This window comes from Symsagittifera roscoffensis, chromosome 5, assembly GCF_963678635.1.
Source record: "Symsagittifera roscoffensis chromosome 5, txSymRosc1.1, whole genome shotgun sequence".
Classification (NCBI taxonomy): Eukaryota; Metazoa; Xenacoelomorpha; order Acoela; family Convolutidae; genus Symsagittifera; species Symsagittifera roscoffensis.
Genome location: NC_087066.1, coordinates 4595758 through 4623705, shown reverse-complemented (window position 1 = coordinate 4623705; position 27948 = coordinate 4595758). Strand labels below are relative to the sequence as shown.

The window sequence follows — 27948 nt, the reverse complement described above, 5'->3', positions numbered from 1 at the left end:
GTTTAAAAGATATAAATTTGAACCCTCATCTTCTATTATTACACTAGCCAGCTCATTTGGAAATTTCATAGTCTGTTCTTTGTTTTATGTTCTGATTCGGCTAGTGTTTCTGAATTTTTAAGCGTCATTGTGGCTGAGTGGTTTGTGCTTGAGGTTCATAATCTCTAGATCACAGGGTCGAATCCGACACGACGTGGAATTTTTACTAATTCTTGGCTTATTTCTATTTTTCTTATTTCATTGTGTTCTCGCTAGTGTTTGCGAAGCCGAGCTTCGCCTCTGTGTGAAAAAATTAAAACTGGAAAAGATTAATGAAACTTTACGTGTGGTATTTTTAAATGCGTACAAATATTTACAATTTGTCTCCTCGTGTTACCTTTGAGGATAATAATTAAAAATTCTGTACTCGCCGGTAGTTGAAAAGGTGATTTTATAGTTTTTTGTCTCCTTTTCAGAGTTGATGCCGTGTGCTGTTGATTGATGTGTTGAACTGAAGAGCGAACTGAACCTGAGCCTAACAGACTACACCTAAGAGTAGAAGCAGAAGAGAAGAAGTAAGTACAACAGCAATACACAATGGACGTGGAGAGCATCTGCACCCTGTTCCAGAGCTCGCTCGATCCAGAACTACAGAAGGATGCGGAACAGGAACTCGACACGGTATGCTGCCAGTAATTCGATTAGGCTTAATTGTTGTTTAATGTCAATGAACATAGCGAAGACAATTATATTGGTCGTGATGATTTTGAACTTTTTTTAATGGTTTTTTTTCTACTTTTTCTTAGTTTGATCATACTGAAATCGACTTCTGCCGTTTTGACTAAGATTTTTTAATTGAGTTCATTTCAGTTCATTTGTTGAAAGGAAGGCGAATTCCACTCTCCAATTGATGTTGACTTATAGCACGAAACTGCTATTTACGACAGTGCAAATGGCGCAAGGAGAACGTGATATCGAAATCGGATTTTAATTTTCATATATGCCAGCGGAATAAAAAATATCTATTTACTTCGGCTAGTTTTGTGAAAAAGTAACTAATGTTTCGTTGATTTTACTGAATTCGTTGAAGTTTTTCCTGGTGTTTGTTGGCTGTTTCAAATGTACAGAAAACGTTATCGAAAAATTTCGAGAGCACGTTCATCAGAAATTTTTTACAACAAAATATAGCTTTAGTTTACGAGAAAGATTTGCGAGAAATTCCCCGAATTTCATTGAGTTATTATGTAGAAATCACAGTGACACAAAATTTAAGCACTTGCCTTGATAAATTTGTCAACAATAAAAATAAGACGATGAAGTTTGCGAATAAATGGATGAAATGAAGAAAATGGGGAAATACTATGGAGAGAAATTATGCAAAAACATATGGTATGATTTTTACACTATGAGAGCAAATGTTTGTATTGTTGATTCAGATCTTCAAAATCATCGACTTCGCACCCAGCATCCTGAAAGTAGTGACCAATGACCAAGTGCAACAACCAACCAGACAAGCAGGTATGTCATGATCTTGGCTATCCCTCCCCCTCCTCCATGACTAGAAGTTCTAGATACAACTTATCCATCGATAAGTTTCTAAGCAATTTGATTGTTGAAGATTGTTTATAACCTATTTTCATCCTAATAAAAAAATGAAAATATTATAATCGGTCGAACTTACAAAAGAAGAAATATTTAATTGCATATGTAATGTTATACGAAATTAGGTCATCTATATTACGTGTTTTATTTCAGCCGCGATCTATTTCAAGAACATGATCACGAACTACTGGGAGGAGAAGGATCCCCCCAAAGGCAGTGTGGAGGGGGAGGTGCCGCCCTTCTCCATCCACGAGAACGACAAGGCCTTCATCAGGGGTGTCATTGTAGAAGCCATCTCAAGGTCACCCAGACTACTCAGGTCAGTCGCAGTTGACCTTCACTTTGACCGAATAATTATAACACGACAGTGCTGTTGACTTTGAAATGAAAACTGGTTTGATTTCAGCAAAGTTATTAATCTATTAATTGCTTAATAGAGTCATTAATAGAGAAATTATTGGAGAAAAACGAGGGATTTGCGAAGCTGATCACCATTACGACTAAATTGCACGGCTGAGTCTGCAATATTTGAAGTTTTATATGCTCTAGTTTAGTGTAGTTGAGCTATTTATAGGAACCAGTTGTCGACGGCGTTCCAGAGCATCTGCAAGCAGGACTTCCCTTCCAAGTGGCCCGAACTGGCGGACCAGATCCTGGCCAAACTCAACTCCAACACTCCTGAGGAGTTCTCGGCCGGACTGGTCATCCTACACCAACTGTGCAAGTGCTACTCGTAAGGCTCAATCAATACATCCTTGTCTAGTCGATTTAGCACATCAGTTAAATTTGACCTCGTCTCGTGTCTTATGAAAGTTTTTTTTTGAATTCATGTGTCATGCCTATGGATTAAGGGAGGATCTCGGATTTTATCGAGGAAGTGGCTTTTCAAACAACTGTTCGTGCCATTTTTAGATTTTTTTCAGCAACTATAAATGTCAACATTAAGCCTTTTATAGAGTGTCCCCTTCAAATCTATTTGATATAGGCGCCCAAGGTACGTTAACAGCAAATTAAGGCTTGTTGTTTTTTAAATAGTGCCAAAATGGGGACCCTTTAGGCTGTGGAGGTTTCGCATCCATCGCCCCAGAAATCCCTTGCTGTTATGGATAGTATTGCAGGTCACCTGGAAGACATGCGGGAAGCAATTGCGAACATCTTAAAATATCATGAATCTTTCAATGGATAAAAATGAAACGAGTCTGTACTATGAAAAAAAAATCTTCCATGACAACCAAAATTTAGCTGGCGCTGTTTTTTTGCGAAATGTGATTATTTATCAGATATCCTGTTAACCAGATTTGTGAGTTTGGATGATTCAATTGTGATATGTGTAGATATAAGAAATCAGAAGAATGTGGTGCTCGCAACGAGGTGTTGAAAGTGGCGCTTCCTCTCCTCTACTCCAGAGCAGCTGCCATGTTAGCAGATCAGAGTGATCCAGTAGTGGAGATGCGCAAACTCATCCTCAAGATATTCCACTGTGTCACCCAGTACTTCTACCCTCTGGACACAATCAGTAACGAGAGCTGTCAGCAGTGGTTTGTGATGTGTCAGAATGTTCTAGAACAAGAGGTGCCTGAACATGTGAACTGTTTTGAAGATGACGATGAGAAGGAGACGTCTGTGTGGTGGAAAGTGAAGAAGTGGGCGTCCAGAATTATGCACAGGTTGTTCGAGAGGTCAGTCAACAAATTCATAAATTAACCTTTTATAAAGTTTTAACCCAGCATTCTTAAGATGTTCGATAAAAAGTAGTTCCTACTTCAATAGAGGGTTCCACTGATTTCTGAAATAAATTTAAAAAATAGTTAAATTGAATTATTGAATTAAGTCCGAAGTGTAAATTAATTCTCATTTTCTTCATCTTGTATGAAAATTGAACGTTTTAGTGTTGAAGAGGCTGGTATCTATCAGATTTGTGTACTAATAAAGCGTGTTCTGTTATGCTGAAATGAAGTTACGATAAAATTAAACTAAACTTTTTTTTACATTTTTCATTGATGGTCGGAAATTATTTGCATAGATTCCTATTGGTTTCCTAAATTATTAAGATCCATACCTGAGTTGGTATTTCACGCTTCTGTGTACGATAGTCGAGGCTATTAGTTATTAGCCATTTGCTTGCCTCTTTCAGGTTCGGCAGTCCTGGCAATTTAATCTCGAATGTGTACGAGCAGTTCGCCGCCTGGTTCCTCAAGACCCTCTCGAGCCCTGGCATGATCACGTGTCTGTCTGTGCTGGAGAAGAAGCGACAGTGTCTGTTCATCGCTCCCAGAGTCCTCCAACACACTCTGCAGTACCTCACTCTCTGTATCAACCACTCAATATGCTGGCTCAAAATGAAGGTCACGCACAAAGAACTTGTTTTCCCAATATTTGTTTTTCTTTTTCGGGGAGGATTTTTTCTTTATTTTGATCTAATGGAAGCATCATATATTGTATTAAGGTGCTTGTTTTCTGTCGTCGCTTTTTATAATTATTCCCAATGGCGATTTGAATCTCTGTAATTTGTACTTAAATTTTGCAATTTCACAAGTTTTAGTTGAAAGGAAATCGGTTTCGATTTCTTAATCTACCAATTAATGTAGTTTTCGCTTTAAACTTTCAATATTTCCGGTGAGTTTTTGCCGCGTTTGTTAAATCTATGTCAAAACAATGAACTGAAGCTGAAAGATGTCATCTGTTGTAGACCCAACTGCCCGTTCTGATCCGGGAGGTGCTGTTTCCCCTCCTGTGCTTCTCGAAGGAGGACGAGGAGCTGTGGAATGAGGACCCCCTGGAGTACATCAGATCCAAGTTCGACATCTTCGAGGAGTTCTACTCGCCCGTCAATGCCGCCGAGACACTACTCATACTCGCATGCAGCAAGAGGAAAGAGGTCAGTTTTATAGTAGAATTAGTTAATACCATAGGCTCCTACACTAAAACTCGTTCGTTAGAGGGGTCTAGGAACCACAAAAAGCAAACGTTGAAGCAGGAGAAAACAACATTAAATCCCGTCTCATAGTTGTTTTGAAAAGACGCCTGCTATGATTGAAGCCCATGGCTGAATTAAGTTAATTGTTTTGGACATTAAACTAAATATATCGTTTGAAGTATGTTTGGTGTTTCTACCCTGGTTGTTTTAACACCTGCGAAGCAAAGTGTATTATCAAAACAAAATACTTCGAAAAACAACCCGGCAGTTTTTCGGATCACTTTGAAAGTATCGAAAAATATCTATGTAGAAGATACTGTAGTTGCATTAACATAATAAAGTAATTTATTCACCTTTCCTGAACCTTGTGTTCTAGATGAGTTACATCTGAAATTGTTTACTTTTTCAAATTCGTCTCTCAGGTGCTGCCCCAGACACTACAGTTTGTGGTGGGTGTGTTGACTGCAGTAGACCCCCCTATGGAACCCCAGAAGAGGGAGGGGGCTCTGAGGCTGATCGGGTGTCTGGCAGATGTGCTGCTGAGGAAGAAGATGTACAAAGTGCAAGTGGAAAACATGCTCGTGTCACAGGTAGCAACTACTTTCAAAAAATATTGGATGTTTATTTCAACACCTAGTGAAAAATAGATATGGATAGATATTATGGGATCTTATGCTTCAAATATATCCAGTGGTGGATCTAGGATTTTCTCGAGTGTGTGTGTGTGTGTGTGTGTGTGTGTGTGTGTGTGTGTGTGTGTGTGTGGAGGGGGGGGGGGGGAGGCTGCGGATTTTCAAAAAAAATGTTGTAGATTTTTTTCAGAGCGCTCCGAGAACACAAAAAAAAACAATTTTTTTTTAAACGTTAAAAATGCCGTTTTCTGGCACTTTAAAAAATTTTGACGAAGCCTTTTTTCGGCGCACGCTCATATTCAAAATTACTATATATTGGCGCCGAAGCCACATTTAAAAAATGTTTAGAGTCGGTCGGCCCAAAATGGATGTCATAAAATAATACCAAAGATTTGAACTTGTTTTTTCAATGTTTTTTTTTAGTATGAACTTGTTTTGGTCAGTGGCATTAAGCCCAGGTTGATCCAAGCGCTTTGCTTGAGAGCGAGACAACATCGCCCATCCGGGAAAAGGGCGGGAAAAAAGACAACATGATGGTGTAATCTAGGGGCACAACAGCGCTTCGCCGTCAAAGTTTCCGTAGCTAGCATGTTGGTCCGTTCCATCGTGGAAAATTGATGGAAAGAACCTATATCAATGAAAAATTCTCCGAACTTAATGAAAAATTGTCCGTTCTTTTATGTTCAGCATAGAATTTTGAATGTTATGGTTGAGGGTGGGTTTGTGTAGGTGATTCCCCAGTTCTCAAGTGAGTTTGGCTTCATGCGTGCGAGAGCGTGTTGGGTGGTGAATCAGTTCGCCCTGGTTAAACTCAAAGACGACTCCACTCTTGCCAACATCACTCAGGGTCTGCTGAACTGCATTCTGAGTGAACAGGAGCAGCTGCCGGTGAAAGTCAATGCAGCAGTAGCTCTTCACTCAGTCATTGGCAGTCAGGAGAAATGTGAGTAACTATTTTAGGACTGTATGCGACTGCATTTTAGGAAAAATGGACATGGTGATTTTTATTGTGGCGGTGAATTTTTATGCTGTTGAAATCAGAATATTTAAGTTCTGATGAATTTGGGGTGAATCATCAATGGGTCGAATAATAATTGTTCTCGGTAAAAGTTGTTAATCGTTGCCCAAAAAGTTAGTTTATCATAATGGAAAAGTTAATGGAAATAATGGCTCTCGGTTGTTGCGACCTATTGTCTCCCCTTTGATGTAACTTTTTTTGGAAATAAGATGCAACCTCATCCAGTTTTTCACCAAGGGTCTCATCTAGCTCAACGCAATCAGCAACTTTCTCGAGTTTTTCGATTACTTGATCAAAAGCAACGGTGACCATGTCAATTGGTACATAACTTATCACAGGAATGAGCCGTAGTGCCAAATTGAGCTCATTTGTTGCTTCCGTACAATCGTTTCAAACCGACTTCGTTGATTTTGCGGTTAAAGGCTTGAGTTAGATGAAAGAAGCCAACTTTAATATGTGCCTCGGGGTAGTGAGAAGAGAACGCGTTGATAGTAGCACGCTCAAAGTCGAGAATACGGTTGGACTTGGCATTTTGCATAAGCTGTGACAAACCGTTGAGAAACTTCTTGTAGGTAAACTCTCGTTTATTTGGAAGCAAAGCACAAATGCACGGGGGGGATAAAAACCTGCCAATTGTAAGTGGATTGTATATAATTGATAAAATTGCGTTGGGAGTTTTTTAAAGGTGTCATCACAAAGCCGTAAGTCTCGGTTCAACTCAAGATCATTCACCTTGTCGCAATCGCCGAAAATGAGAACTCTTTCGGCATCCTCGCTACCGTTGTCGAAAGAGCAGAAGCTCTCAAATTGTTTCGGTATTTCAAACTGTCTATCAACAATTGGTGAGGCGAAGAGTTTTTATGTCGATTTACAGCCCAATTTATTGCAGATCGAGATTGTAAAGCTAATAGCAGAACTTTTTCGTCCGCTACGGAATGCAGGAAGGTTGCAATTATACTGCTGTTAACCGGCACTTGCTGGTTGTTAGCATCTTGTTTCATCTTCTGAATAAGAATTCGTGCATCCGATCGACCAGGGAAGGTTTCGTGGCTGTGATCATTGTGTGAGGAAATCAGATCATCGCCAAATGTGATAGCTGTCAACCTGCAATTGTGGGAGTTCCATCTTGAGCGTTTCCAGTCTCTTTCGCCTCTTGCTTCGTGCTATATTCATGGCCATCATTTTTAAGAGTGAGACGATTGCGTTGCGATAATCTACAAGAAATTGCTCATTTTTTGTTGCAATTTTGAATAATAAAATAAACATTGAAACAGTTTTTGCATTCATTCTACCCTGAATTGTGAAATTTGGGGATTAAACTTGGTTGATTATGATAAAATACAATATTTAGGCAAAGCGCTAAATTGCGTCTTCACAGAAATTAGTCTGAATTTGCGACTCAATTGAGTCCTAAAAGCTGGTCTTAAATGAATTAACACGTGCAGGTTAAAAATTTTTTAATTTGGTTTTTAATTAGTACTTCAAAAGAAAAAACTAATTGCGACACAACTAATTAGTACAATTTAGCATAGGGTAAGTTAGAAAGAAGGGTAAAATCGCATAGGCCAAGTTGGAACATAGTTTAAAATGGTATTGGGCAGTTTGGTAGAGGATAAGTTAGAATAGGGTAATATGTCTTGCTACCATGGCAAGTTAAGGAAATCTACAGCGTAATAAATTGTTTTAGACCATGATCACCAAGAAAGTTTGTCTTTTGTTAGAGTTCGGAAACTATTTAAATTTATTTCAATGTTACAGTTACATTCAGTGTCTGTGTTTAGCACACGCTTTAATCAAACCAGTGGTGCCGAAAGTGCTAGAGACAGTGCTGATGCTAATTAGAGAGACAGTGAATGACGATCTGAACGGGGTGATCCAGCGACTGATTGGCAACTTCGAGGAGGACATTGCACTCTACGCAGTGAACATTGCACAACATCTGGCAGATACATTCAAAGTGGTGCTGGAGAGAGATGATGATGAAAATGTGGAAGACAGGTAGGCATGATGAGTTCCAAGCTGAGTTCTTCATAGAGGTGGATGTTCTTTACTAAGTACCATAGGGGTGTGGGTGATATGTTACTATAGGTGGCAATTTTGAGAACTATTTGAGTTGTACTTTTATTAAATTTGAGAACTATAATGCGTAATTTAGTCATTTCACTTTCAATCATTTTTACATGCTATTAAGATATTTTTTTGCAAATATATTACGGATCTACTTAACAATTGCCACCCTCCTTTGGTATCTACTTAAGAATAGTCACCCTTATTAATAAAAGCAATTAATTAGCACTTCTATTGAGAATTAGAATTTTGCATTCTGATTGGTCAAAAATGCGTTATTTTAATCTACTTAACAATTAACATTTGCCCCCCCCCCCCCCCCCGCCCTATGTTAAAAGCCTATATTACTATGCCAGATGAATTGGTATTCATCAAATCAAACTTTACGCTATTGTTGCCAAAAAAGTTTGGCTTGAAATAAATTATTTAAACTGTTCGAAGTATAAAAAGAGCGATCCAGCTATTTAACTTGAATATGCCACCTATTATAACATATCAGCCGGGGGTGATAGTATACGAGATGCGTAGTATCTTTATATTGTTTGTTTGAGTGTTTGTATGTCTTTTATTTAGGGCCATGACGGCTATGGGCCTGTTGAACACGATAGAGAGTATGGTGAATGTGTTGGAGGAGAACAAGCCCATCATGCAGCAGCTGGAGCCAGTAGTGCTGTCCATAGTCGGATATGTGCTGCAGAACAACTCACAAGGTACACGAAACGACACCACACTCTCAGTTCACTCACAGAAACTTACTGTCACTCACAAGCGTATCTTAGTGTGATATATAGGCAGGGGCGGTTCCCCCTTTGGTACTTTTTAAGAAATCCATTTTGGGCAGACCTAATTTGGAGGGGAGCGCGCGCCAAAAAAACTCAATTTTTTTAACCAAAATTTTCCAAAAAGTGCTTAAAAACGCTTTTTATTGGACTGCATTTTTCAGACAAAAAAAAGGTCGACAAAATTTTCGAAAGTCCGCCCCCCTCGAGAAAATTCTAGATCCGCCCCTATATATAGGTACACTTTTTGAACCCTAAGAATTCCTTCTCTGGTCAAATAACATGACATGTAAAGACAAGGCGACAGGAAGAAAGTTTCAGTTAAATTGGTTTCTCTAATCGCACGCGAACACTTTTCACCCGAAAAGGAATCGGCGCCAATTGAGTTGTTTCCGTTTGCACATTTAGGGATTCCGGAATATGGTTGGTCAATCTGTTCTTTCTCTTCGAACGTTACAGCTAATGTATATCTCTTGTATGCATAACTAAATGTAAAATCTATACTGAAACATTATCCTTCACATAAACAAGCGTTAAGTACGGATCTGTGTTTTTCAACAGGTTGGAGAGGACTGATTTTTCAAGGTTTTTTTTTAAATTGTCAGCTTGATACAATAGCGAACACATTGGCTTTCCGAGGTTACTAAAAGTATCCCAATAAGTCGAAATTTTATGCCGTCGCTCCTCAAATATAATAATTCGGTCGGCAAAATAGCATGTTGCGTTCAAGGGTTCGGCTTCTGATATCTTATACTATTGATATCTGATGCTGATCTCATTAATTAATCTGAACTTGAAACGGTTTGTAGAAATATGAGAAAGCAGTCAAGAAATCTTGTAAAAGTTATATTTTTTCGGGACTCGACTGAGTGCTGCTACAAATCGATGTTGATCACTCACTGATTTGTTGTTGTTGTTAAGAGTTCTACGAGGAGATTCTGTCTATTGTGGACAGTCTGACAGTGTCTAGTGTGTCTGCTTCGATGTGGCAGGTGTTGGACTACATGTTCACCATGTTCTCACAGGAGGGTTACGACTACTTCCTAGACTTCCTGCCTCCTCTGCACAACTTCATCACTGTAGACACCCCTGCATTCGAGACAGACCCATCCAGGATTGAGAAAGTGTTCCTCGTCTGCAGGCAGGTCTGTAAATATCATACCAATCATGTGTTAGGGCCCGAATGTTTCGATGCTTTCCTTTTAGAGCCCAATCCCTACTGTAAAATATAGCGCCTCCCCTAAGTAAAATCACAGTGTAGAGGGGCTAGTTTTTTGTTACTTCCATTGGGGCGGCTGTAATGGGAAAGACCCCCATTTTTTGATAGTCTTACTTCGGGAGCAAAAAATAAAGCCTATCCATATAGTGGTTTTGATAATATGTGGGGGGACTATTATGGGAAAGACCCCCTCTGAATTTGTTCCAAAAGGTCTCTTAGCTGGAATTATTTTACGACAGCCATTTGTGGCTGGTCAACTTTTTGACACTTCGAAGGCAATGTATATATATTTTGAGCGGGGAAAGCGCTCAAAAACGGCATGTTCCACATAATGTGGTCATTCTGAGTTTCGAAATGGCTGACCTAAAGAAAATCTTCAGTAATGGTTTGAACCAATAATTGAAATTGAAGCCAAAAAACACGGTGACACTTATTTAAAGCTTTTGCTGTTTTGTGTTGAATGCTATTCTTGTTTGTGAGCATCTCGTTTTATTTTTAGTTTTGATTGTTTTGATTGATTGATTGTGGCGAGTAGGTGTTGACGAATGAGGAGTCGAACGAGGACTTTGAGATGCACGCGGCCAAGTTGCTGGAGGTGATGATTCTGCAGTGCAGCAATGCCACCATGGACAAGAGCATGCCCCACTTCCTCACACTCATCTTCGACAGACTCTCCAAGCCCATCACCTGCTCCGAACTCAGAACCATGTGCATACAGGTAGGTAGACCAACCTCTATTACCACTAACGCATAATCTTGACATCGTACTCCTACACAGATTGTTTCAATATACATCGGCCATGTATACTCTGTGATGTGCCATTGCGTATACTTTTTGTTTAAGAGTAATGAACTTTTTTTTGTTTTTTTTTCTCGAAAAAGTCTTAAAATGCACAATAACTACAGATTTTTGTATATATGAACTTTTTGAGTTGAAATTCATCTGTTGAAAGTGATGTAAATACCACTCTCCAAATACGAATGTGAAAATGTCGAGAAAAAACGTGAACAATTGCTGGTTTCGAAAGTGGAATTTAATTTTTAGACTTCCAGTGGAATAAAAACTTTACCTTTTGATCCAGTTTTCTCAAATTGGGTTAATGTTATCAAAAAAGCGCTAAACACAAATTGTTCTAGAAATTCAAAAAGTTTAAAGGGCATCTGTTTTTTTCTTTGAAATTCGAAAGTTTTTCAAGTGAAGTGTTTTTTCAGTTTCCTTGCATTTATTACTCTTTTCCAACTGTCAGTTGGCTATGTTTTCGTTTTCCAGTCAAGCTCTGATTTGAAATAGCTTTTAGGTAAATTAGAACAAGCATGTGCATTAGCTAAATTAGCGAAAAAACAACGCCATTATACTGTATGACATTGACGGTTTAATATATGAGGCTTCGCTAATCGAATCGTATACATCAAGGCGCAGAGACAACTCAGCCACAGATATTTCAGTCGATTTCAAATATGATCGACTACTTTTGCAGTGATAAGTAAATTAAGTTTGTGAAGTTTCAGCGTGAAAAAAGCCGAATAAAAGTTATATGCTAGCCTTCTTTATGAGTAGCAAACTGGATTCTGTATCAATATGAAGCTCTTACTTGCCTACAGTGGTTAGATGAACATGTGTTTGATAGGTTGTGATTGCGGCTCTATATAAGAACCCAGAGCTAGTGCTGAATATCCTGAACACCACCAATCTGCCCAACAGTCAGGAGCCCATCACTCACTCCTTCCTCAAGCAGTGGATGAGTGACTTGGACTGCTTCTTCGGACTACATGACAGGTAGCCACATATACAGCCATTATCACAGGCATACTTTTATAATATTGTTTTTGAGCACAAACAATCAGTTTGATTTGATACTTTTGTTCTCCGCTTTTGTCCAAAATATCGCTCATTGCAAAATATTCTAAGCAAAAAAAACAATCAATTATGATTCGAAATTTCTGATTTCAATTCGCAAACTGAAAAGAAAACTTGAAAAAAAAATATCCAAAATACTTGAAAATAGTCTGAAATACTTGAAAAATTTGCAAATAGTGACCAATTAGACACCAGTTGGGTCATAATGAAGGACTACACGAACTACATGTCATCAACTATGGACTATTATGATGTTTGGTGTTGACAGGAAACTGTGTGTGCTGGGTTTGTGTACTCTGCTGCAGCAGCACTGTGGGGGCAAAGTGGATGTGGTCAATGGGTCCATGCAGACCCTCATGCCCTCCTTTTTGACTCTCTTCAGTGGACTCAAGAGGGCATACCAGTGTGAGTACCAGCCGCTTAATCGTATCGTAGTATTGAGAATGGGAGCAGTGTTTTGGTGGATAATGAAAGAATCATATGTCTAGTTTTTCGTATAATTTTAAGTACGAACACCGCGAAATCAAGAACACCGTGAAAAATCATATATATGTCGTGAAAAACCTTATTTAGGTCTTGCTGATTTTGGTTGTTTATTTTCCAGCATAAGTCTTAGAACTTGTTCACGGTCAAATTTGATTTTTCGCCGTTTGACTTTTGATTTCTTTAATTAAGTTTATTTTATTTCCTTTGTTAACAGGACGGCAAACTCCACTATCGAACCGCAGAAGTGTAAAGTTCACGAAAACGTGATCGTCTTATAATTTCGAAGATGGAATTTAATTTTCAGGTTTCCCCACGAAGTTTACTGATTGATTCAATAGACTAAAATTGAGAGTTAGTTTTTTTACGCTTGCGATAAGCAAGCTTTATCAAACTGAAATGTAGACTTTTTTTCGGGTTAAAAACTAGTTTAACAGAATCGCTTGAATCATTTGGTGTCTTGGTTCACAATGAATTCAAATTTCTGAGCGTCTTCGGCAGACTTAGTCTGGAGGTAATGAATACGCCTGGGACGCCAAAGGTCCTGGGTTTGAAACTGACCGGACCTGTTTTTTTTTTTTTCAAACTGGATATAGTCCGTTTCATAAAAAATTGTCGGCTGATGACTCTGCTGATGTTTATTTGCCATATTGTATAGTTTTTTAAAGTTTTTCACATTAGTGTATTTTTTTTCTTTTAAAAACTTTATTCTGCCGATATGATTTCGGTCTCTTTTTTAACGGCTTATTGACCTAGTTGTGTGTCGTTTCAACAGAAACACATTTTTAATGCTGATCTCTGGATTGCGCAAAATGATAAAAGTCCTATAGAATTAGAGGTCAAGTTTTTCATGCTAACAATTTGTTTTCCGACTTTTCTTGTATTTTCTCTTTTTTGGGCTTGATAGGTTTCGGCCTATTGTATATCGGCTTATTGGCTTCATATTGCATCTATGACGAGTCAAAAAAGTTTTGTGTGTGCGTGTCTGTGTTTTGAGATTGAAGGGATTTTTATTCGGCTGCTTGTATATTCATTTTTTTGGGCTTAATAGGTTTCGGCCTATATTATATCGGCTTAGCGGGCTGATAATGTTTATTTTGACGAGCAAATAAAGTGTTTGGAGGGTGAGGTGGACTTATTAACTTTTCAGTAGTTTGAAGTCTTGTTGATTTTTTTCGACTTTTGACTAGGTATTTTCGGCTTTTCTACCGCTGGATACGTTACTTTCCGATGCTTGTCACACATTCTATTGTCTTGTTTTGTTTTTGTTTCAAAACTAGCTTTATTCATGTTATAGATCTAGTTTTTCGATCTTTTCGATTTTTTTAAATTTTTTTCTTTTGTATCGCAAGTGGTGAGCAGCTCAGGTTAGTCTGTGTCAAAAAGTGTCAATCATAAATTGTTCCTGAAAATTCAAATAGCTGTAAGGCCAATCTTTTTTTTCAAAACTCAAGTCAGTAACTTTTTGTTTCCTTGCGTTCTTGACTCTTTTCTAGCTGCCTGTTGGCTATTTTTTATTGTATAATGTTTTTTTTTGTATAATTTGTATATCATTACACTTGCGAGTTTTAGAGAGTGGTGTGTATTTGTACGACTTCTTTTGTTTCAGCCAAAGTCGCAATATAGATGTCACTTTCGGGGCACCTTTACGGCTTTTTGATATTATGTGCTTTGACATTATTTTAGTAATAAGTTAACTCATTTGATGCATTATTCTTTATCAATTGAACCGATAAAAAGGCTATTTGTTTCGAACCGCAATCGGAATATAGACTTTTTGTTTCGGGCTATTAACTAGTTTTAAAAAAATCAGTGATTCATATGATGCTGCTATGAAGAGGTCATATGATGCTGCTTATCAGCTGACATGCTCAATTTCATAAAAATTCAAATTAAACTACTGAGTGAGAACTAGTTACTGCAGTCTGGTTCCATTGGGGACTTCAAACTTCGTAAAACTTGAAACTTCGTAAAACTTGAAACTTCGTAAAACTTGAAACTTCGTTTCCATTTCGTAGAACTTGTTCATTTGCTAATTTTAATTTCAATTTTCTTGCTTGACTAATTTCCCTCGAATTCATGTTTGATAAAAACAGGTGTTATGAATGTGTATGGGATTGGGTTTTCTTATTTAATTTTTTTGAGAAGCTTTAGAAAATTTTATCACTTTTTGCAAAATTTTTAGTTTTTTTCTCTAAAACAATTCTACCGATTTTCACAAAAGGGTATCCATAAAAATACCGCTTACGTTTTTGCTTGCCTTGCCTCCATACTCCCCTGGTCTCTTTCTCTTTTTGCTGTACCACTCTGTCTACAGACTTAAAAAAGTCTGTGGAGGAATTTATGACCTATATTTTTAAAAAACTATCCTAACAAATCTAAGATTTTGTTTGAATAAATAGTGAGGATTTGAAAAATTCTCCCCATAAGCGGCTACGCCCAATCTTTTTTGCACAATTATGCTTCTTGCAAAAGTTAAACTTGATTGTTAACTGCTACGCCCAGTTTTTTTTTAAAAGAAAGCTTTGCTTCTCGGAAATATCAACTTTCTGATTTGTTGACCGTTTTTGGACATTTCTCTATAACTATCTTGCCTTTTCTGATATCATAGATTTAATCGACACACCAGGTTGTTGGAAGCTTAGTTTTATATTTTTCTACGCCCAGTTTCTTTAAGAAAAAAATGGACTTCAAACAAGTTTTTTTTACTCTACTCGGAAATTACCTTGAAGTGTTCAATCGAGAAACCCGATTTTGGGAATCTTCTTTACTTTACCGGCCATGACTTGCTATTGGCAAAAAAAGTTTCGAAGATTTGAATTATCTTAAAAACTACCCTATTAAATCTGAGATGAAAATTACAATAGAAATAAGCGGTTGCGCGAGTTTTTCCTGCGGCTACTCGTCAAATTTTGTAAGAGAAAGGTTTTTGTTTTTGGGAAAGTTCCAGAATCTCAAATCTCTCTCTTACTTATTTTAGAAGAGAATAAACTAAGGTTTTGGGCAAAGTTCAATTTTTGAAATCACGCATTTCGTGCCGCATCAGTATACCGAATTCAGAAAATATCAAACTCGTGCTTCCATCTTTAGCTGGGCTCTAGACGTATTTCATGGACACATACGAAATTTTTGGTTAACCTAGATTTTTTTCAACGTTTTTCATTTTTTTACTTTGCTTTTTTAGTGATTTTGTTGTATCGCAAATGATGCGAAGCTCCGCTTCGCCTCTGTAAATACCCGATTTTAGAAATTTTCCAACTTTATATATCTCCCAACATTTTTAGAGCTAATTTCTGTCCTTTTCTCGCTTGTGTTTGCAAATTGCAGCTTCGCCTCTGCGTATAATGTGTACAAAACACTAAGGGGGATTAAGGGCGAATCATTAAATAAATAGGTGGAACAACTTTCTGGTCAAGATGTTAAATAGTTAATCGTAAAGATTCATGGAAACCTGGATTTCAGTGTTAGTTTAATATCAGCTTGAATGAAGACAGGAAGTTTTGAATTTTCAATCATTTTGAGATGCAATAAGTCAAATGAACAGCAGAATATGCTTAAGAACCATGCAAATTAGATATCACAGAAAACGTTTGAAAACCATTTGAAATAGTTGAGGTGATATTGTCTACTTGATCTTCTTGACTCCCACTGGATGACTTATTTTCCCCTTTTCCCTCCGCAATTTTTTTTTAATTGTTGGCAAATTAAGAAGTTAATATAACTGGTTTGTTTTTCTTTTTGCTCAATAAGAACTGTAAAGAATGTTTTGGTTGGTTTTATTTTCATAGCACTTTTGTTTACTTGTGGACTTTGCTTCTCATAGATAAAGCAGAGGAGGAGAATGACGATGGGGATGAATCAGAGGAAGAGGGGGATGGGGAAGGGGCGGAGGAGGATGAGGAGGTGGAGGATGACCAGGATGCGCCCAATGAGGACGAGGCAGAGTACCTGCTCAAACTGGCCGCTAGGGAGAAAGGGGGTGAGTGTTAGTTTTGGATCCTCGCAAATAGTATATATTAGTGCCGAAAGTGACCATTGCATAGGTGAATTCCCTGATTGGTGGCAGACGACCTTTCCTCGTCGTAAAAATGTTCCCTTCATTACAAAGGCGTGAAGAACGTACTTTTTGTCGTCAAAACCTTCAAAAACAATCCTAAACGTTTTTTTTATCTTCGCGAAAGTCTTGTAGACAGACTCACCCTATTTTGATCAAGATTATCGGAAGATGTAAAAAAAAACGTGAAGTGAAGGTTGCAAAATAGTAACACTAGCGACCGTTCCCATTCGGCATGCTTGTGCTCTGACAAAATGTACGTTTGTAATTTTTGAGCGGTAGTTTTTGCTACCTCTGCCTGATTTGTTTTTTTTTATGTTTTCGTAAATTGTGCGCCATTCAGGAGAGATCGCGCTGGAGGATGACAGTGACGGGGAGTATGACGATGAGGATGATAGTGATGCATGTGATGAGGAGACTAATCTGGAGAGCTACACCACCCCGCTGGACGAAGAAGACTGCGAGGTGGATGAGTTCATGGTGTTCAAGACTACAATCACAGGTATGCTCACACGACCTTTTTGATCTTTGACACTTAAATCTGAATTGAACAAATATCTGATCTCTTAAGAGCTCATTGAATTTCTAAATAATTTATTTGGTTCTTATTACATAATTGGAGTGTAGTGCCATAATAAAATATCCATTTTTTTCCAACCCAAGTCGCAAAGGAAGTGCTCATTTATTTGTGGCATTTTTGTATCTGGTTATAATTGGTTTACTTTTGCTGCATAGCATTATATCTTTGTATCTGGTTTATCGGTGGCTACTGTTTGAAGATTCTTAAGAGATAATGGCACAGATGCTATGACGGGTGACTCTTAACCTCCAGGTCGGGGTGTTCGACAGATTTTAGTTAGTTTTTTTACTCTTCTTTTTTTTCATTTTTGACCCTTTCAGAGCAACTGTTTGTCGTTGCAGCTTAGAAACCAACTTCGTAACAAAAGCAAAAAAAACTTCGCAACAAATGCAGATTAGAAGTTTTAAAAAAAGAAACCTAAGAGCCGGGTATTTAGAGGGGCTACCAACATCTCAGCGATTCTACCTTTAAACAGTCTAAGGGTTCCCGTTGGGTAATTTTGTACAACCCTTTCGGACGGCAAGCTCAAAATCATAAAGGGGTGCGTTGGCCGAAAAACTATTCCGATGTATGCCCTTAAACCTCCTTTTTGGACTTCTTGTGTTCGAAATTTTGTCCGTGGTGCAATCTTTAGTCAAACTAGGGTACTCAGTTGTTTGGGAGAGCTCAGAAAATTTATTTGTTGACCTGAGAAAAGGTCGGCAAAATCCTTCGCAGAGAAAATTTTAAATCCGCCTCTAAATGGAAGTAAAGTCTTGTGACGTGGTCTCTTAAAGCCAAGAAAGATATTTGATGACATGGTCTTATCCACCTCATCGGTTCATTTCTTTGCCAACATAATTGCCCTTGTTTTAGCCATCCGAGACAGCAACCCAGTTCTGTTCCAGAAACTAACTGAGAACCTCTCAGAGTCCCAGAGGAAAGAGATAGATGAAATATTCGTGTCAGCGGATCAGAGACACGCCGCCAAAGAGGCCAAGAAGATCGAGAAGGCCGGCGGATACCAGTTCCAGCAAACCGCAGTGCCTCAGATGTTCAACTTCGTCTCGCAGAACCCAGCCGCTCCTGGTTCCAACGCAGCACCTGGATCCGGTTCAGTTCCCTTCCAGTTCGGAGGCGCCGGTGGAGCCAAGGGTGACGCCTGACACACCCTATAGACAGAATTGTTTTCCGAAGCTGGAACTTTTGAAAATTTGTCTCAATTGAATCAAGGCTTCAAATAGCAAATGATAAGATGTATTTTGAACGATGGCTTTTGTTGTTATGTGAAATATTTATTGAATAGCGTTCGTTGAATATGAGCTGCTTTTAGTTATAAACAGAATTGGTCAAAAATGTTAGTGCGAAAAATTGATCTGCGCAATATGAATATAATAATCTGCACCTATTGTTGCTTCTATTCTGATTGTAAATGTAGCGAATTCGGTGACTGGCGTGACTAGAGTGGAATTCATTCAACCGATGCTTTTTTCTGTTGTGCGCTAGAGATATTTTCATATCAACTGGGCCATTGGCGTCTAACTTGTTTACTTGGAAAAAATCCGGTATATGAACTATTGAATTGTTCGATATTGCAAACAATTGTCGAATTAATAAATTTCCTGAGGAATCTATTTTTCACTTAACTATCGCTAGGCTCAAGGCAGGCTATGATTTAAGATTAATTCAGTCTTGTTTTGGGAAGAAAATAAATAAGCAACGAAAGCTACTCTGATTTTTTTGTTCGATTCAGCAAAGAGCGCCTGAAAATAAGAGTATTTACATTTGCGATCAGCTTAGTGTTTTTTAAGGGACCTTCTTTTTTCTAATCTAACTTCCTATTAAAAGTGTTCACTTATTTGGAAATTTCACTGTAGCATTGAAAATAGCATCTGTTCTGTGCTTTATTTGTGACTGAGTGGTTAATTATACGTATTAATCTTCCGTGGCTTAGTGGTTAGTGTGTAAGACTCTTAATCTCCAGGTCGTAGGTTCGAAACTCAGAGGTAGGCGAATTTTTGCTTACTTGAGGCTTATTTCAAATTTTCATTTGAGGCTTGTTTTGATCTCGCAAATGTTTGAGAAGCAAAGCTTTGCCTCTGTGTTAATTACTCCTCCAAAGGTCGTAATCATTTTGTTTTTTTTAAGGAAAAGTCTTGAAATTTGTTCAAGCTCAAATTTACTTTTTTTTTGCGGTTTGGCTTTTTTTCAAGTTCGGTTCATTTCCTTTGTTAAAACGAAGACAAACTCCATTATCGAACAGCAAAAGTGTTAAGGTCAGAAAAAACTTACTTGAATTTCATAGCATCTGTTCTCTATTTTATTGGTGGCTAATGTTTGCCGGTCTTCAAGCGAGCATCGAACAAATTGAAGGTGGTGATACTCCTCATCTCCTGCTCGGAGGTGCAATGACCTACTTGGAACTAGTTTTATTTATAATTGGTGGCATTTTTGCTGTACAGGATTGAAAATTGGTTAGCATCAATATCTATTTTATTGGTGACTAGTGTTGGTAAACTTTCTAGAGACCGTGACTTAGATACGAGGAAATGAGATTTCAAATCACGAGGTCGGTACTTGTAGTCTTTCATTAATTCGTTTTTTAGAGCTGCTCAACGTCGTTTTCTTGTGTTGACGAAGTGCAGCATTGCCTCTGTGTCTGATAGGACATGTTTCGCATAATGTTATGATGTTTTTTTATTCCTTTTTCTAGCATTATTTTGCTAGTGTTGTGCTTGCGCTTTGCACTTTCTATCCTCAGCAAGGTTTTGATGTGCAATTTTGTTTCAAGTTTGCGAGAGCAATTGTCTTGTAATCGGGAATTAAACTTTTTCCCCTGTAAACTACATTAACGGGTAAGACAGTAAAAAACAGGTAATACAGAAAGTAATTTTAAAACTGCTTTATTAGTGAAGCTTGGCAACTTAGAGACTACTACTCACTTAGTCTAAAGGTAACGCGGTTGCCTTTGTGACCTCACTCTTGGGGTTCGTGTCCAGGCCGGACTTTAATTTTTTTTAGTAAGTATGATAATGAAATTTTTCCGAGAAAAAATGAATTGTCGGTATTTTGTTTGTCTGCCTATCTGTTGTCTCAGTTGCCAAATCGACGAATTATTTTGTGCTGTCAGCAGTTTTCATCGTAGATGCAGGTGTTTTCCTTGGTTTTTCTTTGTTTCTTCTCGCTGAAAAGTTTCATTTGTCCTTGATGTTTTCAGCTGATGTTTTATCGTTTCAGTTAATTTTTTTTTCGCTTCAGAGGCAAAAAATTGATATATTATTTTATTTGAAAGTTTATGGTAGTTCGTGGTGCAACATCTCAAAATGGGAAGGAACTTTGTATTCGGTTGTTTTAGTTTTTTCAGCTACCACAAATAATCATCAGAGAGAGCTGAGTGATATATCATATTAAAACCCTTTCGATCGGCATTGAAAAATTCCCAAAAAAACCTTTCCCATTGTCGAGAAAAACCGATTTCAACTATTTTTTTTATATTAATTTGAGCGAATAACGCGGGCGTGCAGGCTTGCAACAGCTTAATTATACCTAATTCAAGCCATAAAAACTTAGTTTTAAGTAAATAAATTTAGTTTTTGGAGTTTTTAGCTCCATTTTGGGAACAAAAAACTTCAAAAAATTTTCTGAAATTTTTGTTTTGACTTTTTCGTTTTTCGTGTCATTTTTCTACAAAAAATTTTGTCGAATATGTCTTTATGGCTATGACTGGCAAATATGCCTAAATTATAGTTTTCCGTCAGATCCCTTAATCACACCACGCAGAAAAAACTACATTAATTTGAAAAGAAATTGTAGTTTGTACTTTCTCTGTAGTTTTTTTTAAAAACTATGCTCTGAAAATTCTGTGCTTTTTGCTCAGTAACCGGCTATCTTTTTTTTGCACTTGAGTTCAAGCCAGGCTTTGTATCTTTTATTTGTCAACAATCAACCTTGATGAACCGTTGATGATATGATCAGCCAACGTTGATTTGACGATCGGCCACCGGTTGATGATATGAGCAGCCAACGTTAATTTGACGAAAAAAAAGACGAAGTGTGCCAGCTTCTTTATCACGCCACCCTTTAACGAAATTGTCGGGCGACTCAGTTTAAGTTGTTTATTTCCCAGAAGCAGTCAACTATAGGTTGTTTTTACACTAACAGGCTTGCGAAGCGTAAAGTATTAGTATGCTCATTCTTTTCTTTCTAACCTAATTCGCAAATAAAAGTGTTCATTGAAAGTGTTCACTAATTTGGTGGCACTTTTGTTATAATCAACATCTTCAGCTTTGGAATTTTCATAGCATCTGTTCTCTGCTTTGTTTGATCTATTAAGAGTCTGTGGCTGAGTGGATAGTGCGTGAGACTCAAAAAATCTAGGTTGGTGAGCGCATCCCCGACGTAACCGAATTTTTGCTAATTCGAGGCTTATTTCTATTTTTTATTGCACTTTATAGAGCTGTTTGTCGTGTTCTCGCTAGTGTTTGCGAAGCAAAGCTCCGCCTGTTTGTTGTAGTTCATGGGCAAACATCCGATATTTCAAACATCCGAAAATATGAAATAATTATGTAATAATATGACGTAAGAATTTAAAACAAGACAACTCATAACCGATTCTAATTTAGCAGACTGTCGGTTTGAGGTCGACGGTGGGCGCGTTACAGCGGTTGTCAGTTCTTATTTTTATAGAGAGTACAACCATCTGTTGGCTAGATCGCAACACGTTTAGGCGACTGGCAAGGTCACTATTAGTTCGGCCTATACAGCATCTTTTAAACGGTTGGTAGATATTGGATCATTGTCCTACTTTGTGAAAAATGTCGGATGTTTGCCCTAGTAAAGCTGTGTTTTTGGATGTGTGTTGACTTTTTAGTTTTTCGCATGTTTGAAATATCGGATGTTTGGACGGTACCCTATATTTGTGTATTTTCGCTACAGTTACATAACCCCCGCTACATTTGCATAGCCCCCGCTACATTTACGTAACCCCCGCTACATTTACATAACCCGTGTTACAGTTACATAACTCCCGCTACATTTACATAGCGCCCGCTACATTTACGTAACCCCCGCTACAATTACATAACCCGCGCTACAGTTACATAACCCGCGCTACAGTTACATAACCCCCGCTACAGTTACGAAACCCCCGCTAAAGTTTACGAGAGTTGGTTACTTAGCAAAAATTAGACAGTCATAAAGTATGCAAAGTCGTGAGCCAATCAAAATTGAAGTAAAAAGAGTTTCTTTTTTCGATTCTGATTGGCTCGTGACATCGGCTTATTTATGACTGTCTACTTTCTGACCGCACTCCACGAGAGGTATAGTCATGAGTATGGAGCGGAAAAAGTAAAACTAGTTTGTTTAGTTCGCTCTTAATTAAGTGAAAAAACAAAGCAAAATTATCTAAGTTTGCATTAATTTGCCCTAAAACAGCAACAAATTTTTGAGAAGAACCATGAACTGGCCATGATACGAATCGAGGCTAGCACTAAGCTAAAACACTCAATAAGCCGAAAAATTCATTAGTAACCAATTAGCCGACAGACGCAACAAAAACATTCATTAAGCCGAATTCCTCATTTAGACGACACTAACCAGCAACCCCTTCAAGGTCTCACGAGTCCGATAGGAAATCTAATAGCCAAAGAAGTATAATAAAAATTTTGTACAAAGCCGATTATACCACCTGGCTGAAAGTGAGTCTGTAGAAAATATGCGGATAGGGGAACGGCAACTGCCCGAAAAGCAAAATAGAGGCTTTACAGACTGGTTTCACATTATGCGGAAATCTGAGTAAAAATTTTGCTCTCAGCTTCAAACTGATCACAGTTGAAATGATTAAAATATAAATCTAAACTAAAAGACAAAAGCATTGAAGTTATCTAATCAATATGTCGCTCGTTTAGTTCCCTTCCCAGCCGTGGAATTAGTATGAGGAACGTTTTGATTATCAGGAAATGTGAATCGTTCTTGACATTTTAAAAACGCCAAAGCACAATCTAGCAAAATGTTCCGTGCAAAAAGTATTTTTTTTTGTTTCTCATAATTTGTCTCAGGAGTTGCGGTTTCTCTCGTGTTTCTGTTCTGAAACGGCATATTGACCGAAAGAGTTTAGCTGCGATTACACACACGCTGAGAGGTAACGGAAACTAAGTAAGCATATAAACCTGAAACTGAGCCTGATGAACCTTCTTACTTCAGTTTCACTTGAGCAATTATTTTTTGGAAAAAAAATTGATAACTAGTTGGTTATGTTTATTTACACTTGAGTAGTCAGTAAAAATTAATTTTCAAGTTGATGTTGATTTCTAACTTCAATGCTCCCATCGCTATCTGAGTTCTTGTCTTCTAAATCCATGTCATCCTCTGGAATGTCTTTTGGAGTAGTATTGTGAACTTGTCTGGCACGGAAGATTGCCTTACGAAGTTCCCATTCCGCTGTCGCGTTTACATTGTATGTTTCCATTAGCAACTTATGCACCCATGGAACCATTTTTATTTTTAGCATCCTGCACAAATCCATGGTAATAACAGACGTTTCGGTTTGCTCGTATGTATTATGTAGCACTAGTCTTTCGTTTTGACGATGCCTGAGCTTTTTATTAGCAGTGCACCAATTTGATATTTGCGTGTTGACGTTTCGGAATTCTCTCAACTGCTCTTCGAAGTTACTGACCTCTGATATGTCTTGGTTCAACTTGCTCAATGTTTTTTGGTATAGCATATAGTCATACGGAGAAAAATTTTTGTGCAGTTTTTGCCTCGCTTCTGACCTTTGTTTGTCATTCGGGTCGAAATGTTTATATTTTCCCACATTCGCAGGCTAAAAAGCAGCAACAAGATTGTCAATTATGGTGTGATGACAGTTTATACAGAATTGATTATGATTTTTAGATATTTTCAGTTCGATGGTTTTAGTTTTGTGGGCACTCAGCGGTTTCGTTGGAATTTTGGGCCTTTTCTTCCGCGCAGGGTTTTTAAACTGGGAGGGGGGGGCGGTTCGCCGGGAAAAAATAGCTGACTTTTGATACTTCAGTTATTCTTAGATTTTCCCGAGCTCTGTCGGAAATCTACATTAGGGTGTTTAGTAATATATTTGACAACCCTTATAGGCAACATCCGCCCAATTCCAACACATTTTGTTCTTCAGAACCACAAGACTTTCGTCGAACTTCTCCTGGACCAGAAACATGGTGAAGTTCTGAACCAGATCGTCTATGTATCTCCCAGCCTCGTAGCTGTTTCGATTGTTAGTCTCCCCTCCGAAGTCAAAAAACATCGTGTTTTTCAGACGCATTGTTCTTATTAGCTGAAAACAACGGCATCATTACTACAGTTCTATGTGTTGAGCGAAAAGTCAATATTTAAAACAAAACTTTTTACTCCTTTCAATTTTCAACAAGGATAGACGGTTGCTGTGCAAGCAGCACAGAATGTCCCGACCTCACTTTTTCTTCTATTTTTTCGATAAATTACTTTTGTTTTAAGTTTGTGATGTGATAAGAGAGCTAAACAAACGCGTAGCAAATAAACGATTTAGGCATAATTGCTAAATTTGTCTTAGAAAACTCTAGGCAAAAAAAGTGAAAAAATTAAATAAAATAATATTGAATTTTTTCTAATTTTTTTCTCGCAGCACTAAATGAATCTTCCATAATTAGTTTTATTTTGAGTAAAATCAAGTTTTCTGATTGTAAGAGCTTGAAAAAGGTAAGTTTTTATAAAGGGTATTCGATCGCTTTAATGGCTCGCAACTGAACAAAAACTTTAAACCAGTTTTTCTCGACATTGGGACAACTTTAGAAAATTTTATTATGTCGTTCAAATCTCACTCAAACCACTCCGATGACTATTTGTGGTATCTGATTTCGCGTGGAAAACAAAAAAAAACAGCCCGTACACGAAATTCCTCCATATTTTCAAGAGTCGGAATAAAAATTGACATGAACATATCAAAACTTATCATCAACTTTTCAAATTACTTGAATTGTCTTGCAATTCAGAATCAATTTCGTAGGTCAGCAGTAATAGTTGTTTGTGCATATATCAGTCACCGGGGGGTAAAGAGCTTAAAAGCACCAGTGCACAAAAAATGAACTTTTTTGTGCACTGTTGCTTTTGTTGCTGCTCCAATCAGCGCCCTGCTTCTGTAATATTAGTATGTAAGCAAATGGAAAAGTTAGCTTAGAACATACAGTAGATGTTTCATTTTCATCTGGGTGTGCAAGTAGATAGTCCAGAGTGTGATTCTCCGCCACTTCTGGTTTCATCTTGTGCATCCTAAACATAGCCAACTGACAGTTGGAAAAGAGTAATAAATGCAAGGAAACTGAAAAACCAGTTCACTTGAAAAACTTTCGAATTTCAAAGAAAAAATATATGCCCACAAGGCTCTTTGAGTTTCAGGAACAATTTATGTTTGGCGTTTTTTTGATAAAAAATAAACTGAATGTGATAAAACTGGATCAATAGGTAAAGTTTTCATTCCGCTGGAAATCTAAAAATTAAATTCCATTTTCGAGACCAGAAGTCGTTCACGTTTTTGTGCCATTTTTACTTTCGTATTTGGAGAGTTCTTTTTACCTAACTTTGAGCAGATGAATTTCAATTGAACTCAATTTTGAGGCTGGTCAGCCAAAAATGGATATCCTAAAATGGATATCGTAAATATATTTGTGGTCTCATTTCAATTCCTTTTTCCCTCTACTACTTGATAATCTTTTAGGTCAATCAAGTTTTTCTTGACATTATGGCTGAGTATGTGATATAATAGATACAGTTTATAAAGAGAAAGTTTCTTGAGAAAACTTATTTTTATCAACCATTAAAGAATTTCGCATAAACAAGCCTACTTGAATTACATTTTTCCGCTGAAAATAAAACTAAAAGAGCTAAATAATAAAATGAAAGAGAAAATAAAATAATAAATAGAAATAAATGTTTTTTTTGTTGAGCACCTGACTGCGCCTCCGTAATAGCTGAAGAAGGACTGAAACTGCGAGAGGGGCTCCCTCACCATTCCCACCAGGGCGAACGGGGCTTCCATAAACGAGTTCCAAACTTCCCAGTCGTACATGGTATGCAGTGCCATCATCTAAACATGCCAGATATTCATTGACAAACACCAGGCGATTAAAAACCTGCTTAAGATCAAAGCCAAATCGGAAAACTTCCTGTTCGACTTACAACCTCAAAAGAAAATACACGTGACCAACACCAGCTGGAATGCGGATTACAAGTCTCCACCCAACCAAAAAAAGAATTGAACCGAATAGGACTGAGTGTATCCCATAATCAATTACTGCATAAAAGTTAGGGCCACGATATTGATGATTGCTAGTGGTTCATTGAAGATAAACCCCAAATGACCAGGTGCTGCGAATATTACAGCGACGAATGGGACTAGAAAACTCAACACAATTAGAAATTGCGATCGAAATTTTTTTGGGGTGAATCAGGATATCTTTAGGAATTGTCCCAAGTTTTATTTTTGGAAGAAATCTGGCTATCAAACGGCACTATGTGCGTTCTCAAAATCGAAGTTCGTCACTCGGAAACCATCTCAAAATGAGAAATGGAAATGAAGTTGCATCAAGACTAGTAGTTTTGGAGCTTAGTGCAACAGAGTGAGCGAGTATGATGTGGTTAGATCTTATCAGTACATGTATCAAACGACGCTTTAGACGCAAGGCATTTTCCTCAGACGAAATTCATTATCAATTCAAAGATACCAAGGTATGGTACTTCACAAGAAACTGCAAAAAAATTCGGGGAGAAAGTTTCCTTGAAAAAGAGTGCTTGAATAAATCAATGACGCAAAAGTGTTAGAACTAGTTTTCCTCCACCTGTTTTAGCATTTTTTTCCGAGAATACAATCAAAGTTGGTCACTCTAAAATTATTCGAGATTAAATGCCTGACAAGGTCGGCCTTTTCAACAGTGTATCTATGTCTGTAAGCCTTAAAAAATCAGATGTTGCGCACATTGCGGCGACAATTGGGACAAACAAACTTGAACAAAAATAAAGAATTGTTTTCCAAATGTACATGGGTCGATTCAACAGATCCAAAAGTATCTTCTAAAACTTTTTTTCAAGAATTCGAGATATGAAACGACACCAAAGTGCATTTATCTCCCCAAACTCGGGCTCTCGAAGATTATCAGTCTAAAGTGAGAAATGACTATGCAGAAGTATCCAGACAAAAAATAACTGGTTGTAGCATCACAGAGCAAATTTGTCTATTTTTTTCTTAAGTTTGTGCTTAAACGGCACTACAGATCAACTCATTTAATCCTAAAAGAAGTGAATAGCAATTCATTTTTCTCAAGTTTGTAACTTTATAGGAACCTGATAAAATATTGTGAGGCTGAACTGCAGTGAGGCAGAAAGTTTATTTGGAGAGAAGTTTTTTTCACAAAAAACAATTGCATGATAACGTCTTTCAAACAAAAGTTTGTAGCATAATTTCTCATCGTTTCGTTTAAGTTACTCGTAGAACTTGACCTCTTAAATTTTTTTGAATGATTTTTTGATTTTGTGGCTGATGCTGCTATGGGAAAGAAAAAAGTTAACTGGTGCTAAGACATGGAGGCGAGCCAAATCTGGCGTCTTCTGCGTTAAAAGTTTTCCCGAAAAAATGGACAAGTACGATCATTTCAACAGTATTTCTGTGACGGTAAGTCTAAAAAACAATACGACAAAAATTGGGTCAATCAAATTTGAGGAAAGTTATGCAATAGTCTTCCAATTTGTCTTGGGGCGATTCAGCAGATCCACAAACA

General features: G+C 37.6%; 1 protein-coding gene across 1 annotated transcript; it reads left to right on the top strand.

The window, feature by feature from the left end:
• Positions 1 to 459: 459 nt before the first annotated feature.
• Positions 460 to 18801, top strand: LOC134845639 (importin-7-like). Its single transcript, XM_063862651.1, has 18 exons — positions 460 to 660; positions 1416 to 1497; positions 1735 to 1900; positions 2156 to 2314; positions 2916 to 3260; positions 3716 to 3926; positions 4271 to 4459; positions 4921 to 5088; positions 5860 to 6073; positions 7930 to 8146; positions 8789 to 8925; positions 9916 to 10139; positions 10749 to 10931; positions 11842 to 11990; positions 12340 to 12476; positions 16378 to 16533; positions 16952 to 17110; positions 18044 to 18801. Exons 1-18 carry the CDS (start codon positions 577 to 579, stop codon positions 18331 to 18333), a joined length of 3270 nt encoding a protein of 1089 aa, XP_063718721.1. The 5' UTR covers positions 460 to 576; the 3' UTR covers positions 18334 to 18801.
• The last annotated feature ends 9147 nt before the right edge of the window (positions 18802 to 27948 follow it).